A 12,500-nucleotide genomic window follows, 5' to 3' on the forward strand; every position below is an offset into this window, starting at 1 on the left:
ATCATACCCTTTGAACCCTTTGTACTTACATACATTCACCTCGGCACCTATAGCATTGAATGACCACAGTTAGGCTGCTGTGCTCACCCTGCATCCTGTCCTGCAGTAGCTAGGCCTGAAGACTTTGGAACTGATTTATCTTTGCTCTGTTGCAAAATTTTACTCAACAAAAAGACTTGGAAGGACGCCAGATGTGTCCCCTCAGATCACGTCCTCACTTATCCTCTCTCAGTCTTTATCTTTGTATTTCTGTCTCCCTCTCTCCCTCTCTCCCTGTCCTCCTTTCACTCTTGTAGTTCTAATCCTGTCTCTAAAATACATTTACCTATTTAATCCACACAAATATTTAACAGGCATAGAGACATCATACCCTCTTGTCAAAGTGAAAGCTCAGCCTATTGGATCCAGGTGCCTAGAGTGGCCCAAAGTCCAGGCATTAGACTTACTTGAGTTGCACCTGTCCTGGGTGTGTGGCTTGTAGGCCCAGACCTCATGAACACTCCTGTGCAGTGTCAAATCTCCTTGCTCCCTCTGTAATGTTCTTATCCCTAATTTTGCATCAGTGATTTTTTTTGGAATTTTTTTTTTATTTTCCATTATTTATTTTGATATAATTAATAATACAATTTAGTTATATTCCATTTGTTACAATGGTTATTCTTGGTGCAACAGGCTGTATGTTTCATTTTTCTTCTAAATTACCCTATATGTAAGGAATGGCCAAAGTTACCACCCATCGGCAGTGTGTGGGAATTGAACATGTGGGAGTTGAACAAGATTGCTAAACGAGACTACTACCACTGTATGTATGTATGTAAACAGAATCCACAATAAAAATCCATAAGCCTTTCCAAGGTGTCAGCCAAAGTAGTTTGAAATAGGTAATACAACTCTGTTGTGATGAAAATCCTAGTTAGCAACTTCCGAGTTAAGCCCCACCTCTTTGCCTTTATTTACTGCAAATCATTTTTTTTCTTTAATTTCTTTTTTTCTTAGTAGTTTGTATTAGTACTATTATTATTACCGATCCATTTTCAAAGAAAATGCACTGAAAAAGCACATACCATAGAAAATTGCACAGATTGACTAGGTAAAATAAAGGAGTGAAGCTTAGTAATAAGCTTCACAACACTGGTACAGCACTCTCATTGTTTAGTCAATGAGAGTGCCCTGTGAGATATCAGATAGCACTAGATACACAATTATTTGTATAATTTATTTGATAGTGTTATAATTACCAGAGGTAAAATAAAAATTCCCCTTTTAATTTATCATAATGAAGAGTTCCTTATTAATAATGATCTGAATACTCTTGGGAAAAAGTCAATTTCATTTTTGAGTTCAACAGGCTAAATGGGAGTGGAGCTACCTGGTATGTTTACCTTGGTGTTGGCAAGCTAGAATCATGAAGGATGTGTTTGTGTTTAGGTAGATGGGTGTGGATGAGAGTAAAATATGTGAAGTAAGTGTAGGTGTGTGTGCATGTGTGGACTGAGGAAAATAGCTAGTGAAAAAGTGGTACAGTAAAGGGTTGTCTAGTATTTCAGTCTAGACATGACTTACACACTGAAGACCATCACCACAGTCCAAGTACAGTTTTAGGTATTCCTCTATTATGAAATATCTTTTCCTCAACATTTTGGCAGTAATAAGGCTATGACAGAAAATTATTCCATTTCAGCAAATAAAATAAATGAAATAAAAATGCAGTTAAACACTGCTGGCACATTGTGTTACAATCACAATAAAAGCACAGTTTTAGGAAAAAGTGGATGAACCATTTATATTAGTGTGGCTCATTATAGAAATGGACAGCATACTTTACAGCCTTAATATGGTGACAAAACATTGAACTTTGTTCTGCACATCCAAATGTTTCAGGGGGTTATTATTAGATGCACAGCTCAGAAAACTGATTCAAGAAATGGATCTCAGTTTTCAGTTGGGTAGTGGCTTATGGTGTAAACATAACATAATATAATGTAAACTGATGAATAGTATGTAATTGTTTAACCCAAAGCAGCTGAGGATAAAATATACAGTTCCCATCAATGCCAACTGGCACAAACCCCATGGTGCGTGTACTGTATTTGTTTCTGGCAATACATGTGTAGTATCCAGTATTCTGTGAATGGAGCCATTATCCAGTATTCTGTAAATGCTTTTATTTGAAATAAAGCTTGTGATAGTGGCACCTAGTATTAGCCATTAGAATTACATTAAAAAGTTTGGGAACATTACAATGTTTTGTCCAGTGCCATCATTATTTCTTGCAATATGTGACGTATTCCATAAAATAGGGTAATTGGAACTGGTAACTAGCAAACTTCAGCACAATCACAATAGCCAAACATCAGTGACTGTTTTTGTAAAGAGTTGTATAATATAAGTTTTCATTAATTTTATATATGTGAAACTTATTTTGAGAAGGTAAAATATGAATGGCTTATTAACCTTTACCGTCGGGATGATGTGACCGTCATATCATGAAAAAATTTGGCTTGAGGGGTGGGTGAAGTCAACACGGGAAATTTTGGCTGAGGGCTGGGGTTGCAGGAATTTGCCATCATGAAAATTTTGAGGGTGATTAGACTCATTGGGCGTTTAGGAAGGGGCTTTCGCATTATTTCCGTTGATAAACTATCAGTGAGCCAGGACTAGAAGAGCACCAGCTTGAATGGGGACGCAGGATATGTTACAGAAATTTGAATATTATAAAAAAAAAGATACAAATAACAAAGTATTACTTATTGATATTATTATTGAACTGGTTTATGGAGAGATGTTATGGTTTGCAAGTAAAACTATTACCATTTGGAAAACGCATCTCAAATGACAAATATAGACATAGAAAAATAGCAAGAAAGATAAAAATGCTTATGCAGAAAAAGAAAGGAATCTTGCAAAGAGGAGGCATGGAGTCTTTCACTAGTACACACAGTGGTCACACTAGTCGTGTATGGCTGGGGATCCCCAGATAGGCATGCAGAGAATATGTCATGAACAGGGCTTCGCATCAAAAATAATTGTGGATTGTATGAGGATCATTGCCGAGTGTGTGCGCGTGCGTGCGTGCGTGCGTGCGTGCGTGCGTGCGTGCGTGCGTGCGTGCGTGCGTGCGTGCGTGCGTGAGTGAGTGCGTGTGTGTGCTGTGTGCGTGTGTGCGTGCGTGCGTGTGTGTGCTGTGTGCGTGCGTGCGCGCGTGTGTGTGTGTGTGTGTGTGTGTGTGTGTGTGTGTGTGTGTGTGTGTGTGTGTGTGTGTGTGTGCATACGTGTGCACGCACATACATGCATACGTACATGTGCATGTACACACGTACATGTGCATGCACACACACACACACACACACACACACACACACACACACACACACACACACACACACATGCACATACACACACACACATACACACACACATACACACACACACACACACACACACACACACACACACACACACACACATATACACACACACACACACATACACACATACACACATACACACACATACATACATACATACATACATACATACATACATACATACATACATACATACATACATACATACATACATACATACATACATATATAATATATATACATATATATACATATATATACATATATATACATATATATACATATATATACATATGTATATGTGTGTATGTATGTGTATATATGTATGTATGTATAATATATGTGTATATATATTATATATCGTATATATATATGTATGTGTATATGTATATATATATGTATATACACATATATGTGTATGTGTGTGTGTGTATGTGTGTGCGTGTGTGTGTGTGTGTGTGTGTGTGTGTGTGTGTGTGTGTGTGTGTGTGTGTGTGTATGTGTATGCTTATGCTTATGCTTATGCTTATGTATATGTAGATATATATTGGTTTCAGGATTGGCTACAGGTTGTATGAAATGAAAAAAAATGTTGAATGAAGGAGTGGCAGTAAATTTTTTTTCAGAAATGGTTTTCAGAATAGACAGTAAAAGGTGACTGAATAAGAGATTGATCTCCAGCTTACTTGGCTGTTGTTGGTTATTTACAGTGGCCAGAGCTCCTCACCTTTATTTCTTATCTTCCTGACTCAGAATCGACACCAGCTGCCAGCCACCACACAACCACAGCAGCAGCAACAGGAGCATTCCCTCACCAAGAGCATTGCTGCTCTCAGCCTGGATGGGGTTGGAACGAGGAAAATCAGTGTGGTACGACAAAAAGGAGAGTCTTTGTGCTGTATGGTGTTAGGAATCATAGGTTTATGGAGGTTTAGATACATGGATGACATTGTAATGATTTAGTGGGAGTTGAAACAATTTTAAGGGAACTCTTTACCGTGAATATATTTTATGAATAGGTGTTATATTTGTTCTACTTAATGTTATTGTTCTTCCCTCTGCTACCTGTCTCTGCTTTTGCTTTCCTTTCATTATGCTTTCTAACAAATTGATTTTCTTTGTAATATTGTTTGTATATGAAGTGTTTCATTTCTGTATTTTGATATATTATTGTTTCTTCATTTACGATGTTAAAAATGTAGTTGATGGTGATTGAAAGCTACTTTAGGTTCTCTGAAGTCTGGATATGTGCCCTTATGAATTTATTCCTTTCAGCCATCAGTGAGTAGTATAGCAGAGTTTGTGCCTGGGTCAGGTGGAAGTGCTGGCCTGGCCCACTCTGCCTCCACGCCCTCCTTCCATTCGTTCACTGGCCTCGGCTCCCCCTCCACACCATCCTCGCTGAGCTTCACCCCTATGACGGGCACTTCCCCAGCAGCCACAGTGGCATCTCCCCAACGGCCTGTTTCTCCCCAAGGGTCACCCAGTAGGGGACGGCACTCCCCTCTGGTGGGGGGTGGAGACGACACAAGCAATGCTTCCAGTTTGTCCACCTACCAAGAGAATGTAGGGGGCACCACCTACTTCTTCACTGCCCAGGACCAGCAGTCGTTCACAGCTGGGGCAGCACCTTCGCCTGCCCCATTCACAGCTGGTCCGCCTCCCCTGGTGTTCCCACCTTATCACATTCTACCGCCCACACCTGCCCATATCCACCACTTGCGTGCACCCAGCAACACGCCGCACTTCTTTATGGGGGATGAATTGCGGCATGACCTGTTGGAGAGACACGCTCTTGCTCTGGCTCATGTTGACCCAGAGAATTTTCCTGGTGACTGATAATGCCTTTTGTTCATTTTTCTGAAATAAGTTTTCAAATATTAAAGCTTTTAGTTTTTATATATATATATATATATATATATATATATATATATATATATATATATATATATATATATATGTTATTTTGTTATTTTAGTGTTTATAAAATGGTCAGAATTTTTATCTACTCACAAATTCATAATTGGAATAACTAGAACTTAGTCAAATTCTCTTGCAGATTTACCACAAGAGGTTGACATGTACCATGAGTTGGTACCCGTTGAACCTCAGCCTGCGATAAACAAATCATCTATGTTTGGATATGCTACCTCCGTTTACAAGGTATTGCCAGTTACAAGTTATGTTTAGGAGAATGAATCAAAACAGTAGTGTAGAAAACATCGTGTTGTGTTGAAAAGGTGAATTTTGTTATGACTGAAAGCAATCCTTTTCTTCAACCAGAAGATATTTTATTTATTTCATTGGCAACTTTGTAAGAGATTAGTTGAAAAGGCAAGAGAGAACCCTTTTTGTTATCTTGTTCATTTAGATTGTATAAGAAAAATATATATTATTTAAAATGATTATTCAATCTACATTGCTTACCATTGAAGATTAGTTTTGAGAGTAAGACGTCAGTATTCACAAAAGGTGAATACTAACGTCTTACTTAACTTCAAAATTTTGTATGGCTCAGTCTAAAGGATGTCCTTGGACATTTTTTGCTTATGACGTGCACTTTTGTGCCACATTTCAAAGTTAGCACTGAACTAGAACTAATAGAAACATTTTAGAAGACTCTGTAATAATAATTAAATGAAATATTACATTGAATATTACATAAGACAGTCCTTATGCATGTGTGGGACCCCTCTAGACCGGTCTTAACCCAATGGCGCCGGGTATAGCAAATAAAAAAAAACTCTACGCTCTGGCGAACGGCGGCAGCGCGCCGACTCTGAGCCCATGATATCGGTCCCTCAAGCCGAATCATTGCCTCGGGGCGTTTTGGCGCGGCGCCGCTGCGGACAGCCGCACGCCGCACATCGTGTGTATTGTTATGACGGCGATAGCCGTGACCCGTCGCCATTGGGTTAAGGATTGGCTGAGCCATAAACAAAAATCAGGTGTTAAGGACATTTTCACGAGGAGTCATAGATAAAATCTTAGAATCAAATACTTTTTTTCTGTCAGACAAATTTCGGAGTCTGTGACCTTTCCTAAATACTCCCCCAGATACAGTGTTGAGACTGATGGAAGGCTTGTGTTACAAGTAACTCACACTGTTATTTTGATATATCTTTATTGATATATTTTGCTTGGTATGTACTAATGTATCTATTTTTTCCAAACCCTTAGGCGACCAATATCAAGACAGGGCTTCATTACTGCCTTTATCGTATTCATGGCTATCGGCTGAGTAACGTGAAGGTCACCCAGCTGGTGGATCTGTGGAAGAAAATTCAACATTCCAGTGTAACTCAGTTGCGAGAAGTGTTCACCACAAAGGCCTTTAATGATAACTGTAAGTGTCAGATGTCATACAAAAGTGGTGAATATTGTCTCTTGAATGTTGATCAGATGATTAACCCAATGCTGACGGGTATGGTGTGTACATACATGCTATGCCCACTGTGAGTTACATGTTTGATTGTTTTTACACATAGATGGCTACACTGGTACTAAGTCGCCAATGATCCAGTTATGAGTACTGCCTGTCTCGCCCATTTACCCTTTTCTTTGACTTACGAAAATATCTTGCGTTATCTTATTTTGCTGTTACTAATGGTTATAACATTATAGTAATTATAATGTTTATAATAAAAATAACATATTCATGGCACTAGTAAAAGATAAATTTTTTCTGCCAATTCAAAATCACGAAGGTCACAAGGTCTACTAATTGATTCCTTTGTGGCTAAGCACTAGCAGAGCCATCTGTGTGCAGAGACATTTCACAAAAATATAGAAAATAAGCACAGCATTTTCCCCATTTTTTATTAATTTTCCCCGGCGGCATTGGGTTAACAAATTTGTGCTTTGGTTTTTTATATATTATTTTCTTCAGTGAAATTATATAAAATACAAGTTCTGAATATTTAAACTGCAGATGAGAGAGTATCTTGATTGTTAGTTTATCATTTTATTTACATCTTTGATGAAATTAATAAAGAAAACAGGGAATCAGAGAATGTTTAACCTGCTAAAAAAGGAAGTCTTTTGATATTATAGTGATATTTGTTTCCTTTCTTTGGTGAAATTTTAAATGAAAAACAAGCAAAGAATGCCTATACTGCACTTAAGAAAGCAAGTACATGCATATAAAATAATGAATTCAGCTACATTTCTGGAACGATTGATTCAATTTAACAACCCATTCCCTCTTTCAGCAATTGTGTTTGTCTATGACTATCATGCCGGAGCAGAGACCTTGGCTGCTCGTCACTTCTCCTCACCAGCAGCACTGACTGCCAGTGGTTGGGAGGGGCTGATCAACTCCCATGGAGGGACAAGCGGGAACAGTCCCCATGACCCATCGTCCAGGAGCTTACACAAGAGCCATCGCCACAATTCCGGGAACAGTAAGTGGTTTTCTTAATTTATTGGATTAGCTTTTTTTTTTTTTTCTACTTTTTTTTCTTTTTTTTTTTCTTTCTTTCTTTTACTTTTACTTTTACTTTTTTTCTTTTTTTTTCTTTTTCTTTCATTTTTTGAGGAACAGGATAATGAATGCAGCTTTTTTTCTTTCTTTCTTTTCTGGTTGTTATTTTTGTTAGACTGTATGAAATGTATAACCTTGTCTGTGATTATTATAATTGCTTTAAGTTTTGTATTTCCCGTAGTCTCTATTCAATTTCAATATGAGAATGAGTTCTGTTGCATGTACTCTTCTCAAAGGGATAAAGTTCCACTAGCTGAGTTGAATTGCAATCAAACTGCATAGTAAATGTACACCAAATGGAGTTTCAGTGTTTTATATACAAATATCTGAATGGAGATTATTGAAAACCTGATGTATGAGACACAGGTATGAGTACACAGGCATGTATTATCCTAGCGCATCTGCTTGGCTTTATTTGTCTCTCTAGTGTTCAGCCATTGTTTAAACTTAAGCTGTGAAAAGCATCAGCAGTATATGAGATAATTGGTGATGGAACTGTTGTCAAAATGTTGTCAGGTTGACTAAATTGGTATTTTACTACTAGTTGGAAATGTTCACTGGCAGTAATTTATCTCTAGAATAGTACTTTAAAGTATCTGATGATTCTGAGATTCCTGATGTTGATGGAAGTTAACCACATGATACCAGGCATTGACTGGTGAAAAAAAAGCCTACAAACCATTTTTCTCGTATTCTGCTGTGACGTAAAATTCCTTATTTAAATGCTGCATACAAACAAGGCTTATTATCTTGTTGCAGCAATGTTCAATTTGGTAAAATGTTTATTGTTTTCTTTGTCATTGTTTTATTAGTTATGAAATTGTAAGTAAAAATGGAAGGTTCATCTCTTTTGATATTAATATGTGTTTTATTCCACGATGAATGTTTTTATTATTTTTCGTTTAACATCTGTAACTTGTAGAATTGGTAAGTCATAAATAATTGTAGATCTCATGCTTAATTGTGAACTTGAATCCTAGATAAATATTCTTTCACCTTTCTTTTTTTACCATCATGTCACTGTTACTACCTCACCATCACCATCACTGTTACTGTCATTATCATCTTCATTGTTAGTCACTATCACTACCACCACCACTATCACCACAATCACCACCATTATCACCACCACCACTATCACCACCACCACCACTATCACCACCACCACTATCACCACCACTATCACCACCACCACCACCACTATCACCACCACCACCACCACTATCACCACCACCACCACCACTATCACCACCACCACCACCACTATCACCACCACCACCACCACTATCACCACCACCACCACCACTATCACCACCACCACCACCACTATCACCACCACCACCACCACTATCACCACCACCACCACCACTATCACCACCACCACCACCACTATCACCACCACCACCACTATCACCACCACCATCACCACCACCACTACTATCACCACCCCCACCACCACTATCACCACCACCACCACCACTATCACCACCACCACCACTATCACTACCACCACCACCACTATCACTACCACCACCACCACTATCACCACCACCACCACTATCACCACCACCACTGCCACTGTCACTACCCCCACCACCACTGTCACCACCCCCACCACCACTATCACCACCACCACCACCACTATCACCACCATCACCACCACCACCATCACCACCACCACCACTATCACCACCACCACCACTATCACCACCACCACTCACCACCACCACCACCACTACTATCACCACTATCACCACCACCACCACTATCACTACCACCACCACCACTATCACTACCACCACCACCACTATCACTACCACCACCACCACTATCACTACCACCACCACCACTATCACCACCACCACCACTATCACCACCACCACTGCCACTGTCACTACCCCCACCACCACTGTCACCACCCCCACCACCACTATCACCACCACCACCACTATCACCACCACCACCACTATCACCACCACCACCACTATCACCACCACCACCACTATCACCACCACCACCACTATCACCACCACCACCACTATCACCACCACCACCACTATCACCACCACCATCACCACCACCACCACTATCACCACCTCCACCACCACTATCACCACCTCCACCACCACTATCACCACCTCCACCACCACTATCACCACCTCCACCACCACTATCACCACCACCACTATCACCACCACCACTATCACCACTACCACCACTATCACCACCACTATCACCACCACCACCACCCCCACCACCACTGTCACTACCCCCACCACCACTGTCACTACCCCCACCACCACTGTCACCACCCCCACCACCTCTGTCACCACCCCCACCACCACTGTCACCACTCCCACTCTCACTCCCACCACCATTATTATCATTATCATCACTATCACCATCACAATCACCATCATTATCATCACCATGGTCAACATCACCACCAGCACAATCACTATCAACATCAATATTATTATTATTATTATTATTATTATTATTATTATTAGCATTATTATTAATTTAGAAAGATAAATACAAAGTAAAAAAAAAAGCACAAAGTAATCGCCCCTCTCCTCTACCACCCCAGGTCTGTTGCCAGAGGCGACCCTCTGGAACTACATAATCCAACTCACTGGGGCATTGAGGACCATCCACACTCAGGGTCTCGCTTGTCGCACACTAGACCCATCCAAAATTCTCCTTACAGACAACAAGTCAAGAATCAGGGTGAACTGCTGCGGGATTCTTGACGTGTTAAACTTTGATCCGAATGCTGCCAACCCCCTGGCCAACATGCCTCAGTATCAGGTGTTTTTTTCATGCTCTTCTGTCTTCTTCTTTCTTCCTCTCTCTCTCTCTCTGTCTATTTTGCTCACTTTCTCTATTTTGTTTGTTTGTTTAATTTTTTTTTTCTTCCCACCCTCACCCCTCCCTCACATAAAGAAATGCAATTTTATTTACTTTTAAAATTTTCTAATACTACTTAAAAAAAAGCTGGCGATCATTTAGGCATGTTTGGATGTGTACTGCCGCATTGTACTGTGAATAAGTATATATGTATGATTTGTAGATATTAATGAATTAAAGATATTCTTTGTGTTTAATAAAAGTAGATGTTGATTTAAGTGTATTGAGGAATTGGATAAAGAAAATATTATAAATCCCAGTTATGTGAAGGAAAACTTCATAATTTGGTCAAATAAATCTTCAGTGGGCAGTAGCACTAAATGTATGATTATTATTATTTAATAATTTGTCTTTCATCAGTTTACCCATTTCCCTTCTTCATACTATTTTGTTTGTTTTCCATTTTCTTGAATTTATTTGTGTAGTTATGGCTTTATTTATCTGATAATAGCATGTCTATATATTTAATATATGATTTTCAAAGACGTTTTAAGCAGTAAGATTAACTAACTAAAGAAAAATATTAATTTTACAACACAACCATTAAGCCAATACTAATAGTAAATCTAGCTTTGCAATCTTGATTTATTTTGCTAGTTAAATTTGGCTGGTTTCGAAAGTTGCCAAAAGCAAATTGAATACATCAAATAGAATTTCAATATTTTATATTAAATTTGTAATATTTTGTTCCCGCTCTCATTTTTTGTTTTAGCAATGTCTTTATACAGTTAAAGATTGTAGTTTTCAATTTCTGTTTTTGTTTTTCTAAAGTTTATACTTATAAGTGTGTTTGTTTTGAATGTCTTCCACCAGCAAGAGGATTTAGTGAACCTTGGGAAACTAATGGTGGCTCTGGCATGCAATTCCATTCTGGCTCTGCAGCGAGACAACATCCAGGCAGCTCTGGAACTCATCAACAGATCATACTCACGGGATTTGGCCATGTTGGTAGTTTGTTTGCTCACCTCACAGCGCATCAAAAGCATTAATGATGTTATGCCAATGATTGGTGCCAGGTAAAGATATTGTTTTAACTGGTATGTATTGAGTGATACATATATATATATATATATTGAATTGTGACATTGGTTCTGTGATGGGAAATTAGTTATGTTGTTGGGATTTTTTATTTTTGTTTTGTTCATTGAGTGGTTATTTGGGTTTATGATGTATGATATATGGTTATTGTATTTTAATAGATTTTTTCTTTCTTTTCTTTTAACCTGCAACTTTTTCAACATAGGTTCTACACTGCTCTAGAGAGTGCCACGCAGAGAGCTGATGTTTATGAGAGTGAGCTGTCCAAAGAAATACACAATGGTAGACTTTTCCGTCTTTTGACAAAGTTGAATACCATTGTTGATCGACCAGAGTAAGTTGCAGATGTTTGTCATGTGATTTCTGCAGTGTTGCAAAATCATAAACATTGTTATTTACATCTGTCACATAAAAGTAAGTGTATATTGTGAATAAAAGCTACATGTTTATGATTGGTATGTATTTAAGCGATATTATTATCGAGACTTGTTCTCAGTTGATTTTGCTTTTAGATATAGAAGCCTTTGTGTTTTTTGAGTATGTCAAGTTATTAGGTATTGTTATTAGGTAACTGTTTTGTATCATGAAGAAATTAAAATTTCTATATACTTTATTGATTAATTACATCAAAGGCCTTTCATAATTTCCTTCCATTTTTAAAAGAACTGAAGAAAAAGAAAGAAAATATTATGATAAGATGA

At 38.5% G+C, this 12,500-nt stretch overlaps 1 protein-coding gene across 5 annotated transcripts in view; it reads left to right on the forward strand.

Moving 5' to 3' along the window:
* Positions 1–12,500, forward strand: part of LOC125046044 (PAN2-PAN3 deadenylation complex subunit pan3-like) — a 28,299-nt gene that overhangs the window by 6,247 nt on the left and 9,552 nt on the right. For all 5 annotated transcript variants that reach the window (XM_047643653.1, XM_047643651.1, XM_047643650.1 and 2 more), the window contains 8 exons: positions 4,122–4,238; positions 4,644–5,199; positions 5,428–5,531; positions 6,549–6,714; positions 7,580–7,771; positions 10,442–10,662; positions 11,575–11,777; positions 12,005–12,133. In XM_047643653.1, coding sequence (XP_047499609.1) covers positions 4,122–4,238; positions 4,644–5,199; positions 5,428–5,531; positions 6,549–6,714; positions 7,580–7,771; positions 10,442–10,662; positions 11,575–11,777; positions 12,005–12,133 — 1,688 coding nt within the window. The remainder of the gene's footprint in view (positions 1–4,121; positions 4,239–4,643; positions 5,200–5,427; positions 5,532–6,548; positions 6,715–7,579; positions 7,772–10,441; positions 10,663–11,574; positions 11,778–12,004; positions 12,134–12,500) is intronic.

Source organism: Penaeus chinensis, chromosome 38, assembly GCF_019202785.1.
Source record: "Penaeus chinensis breed Huanghai No. 1 chromosome 38, ASM1920278v2, whole genome shotgun sequence".
NCBI lineage: Eukaryota > Metazoa > Arthropoda > Malacostraca > Decapoda > Penaeidae > Penaeus > Penaeus chinensis.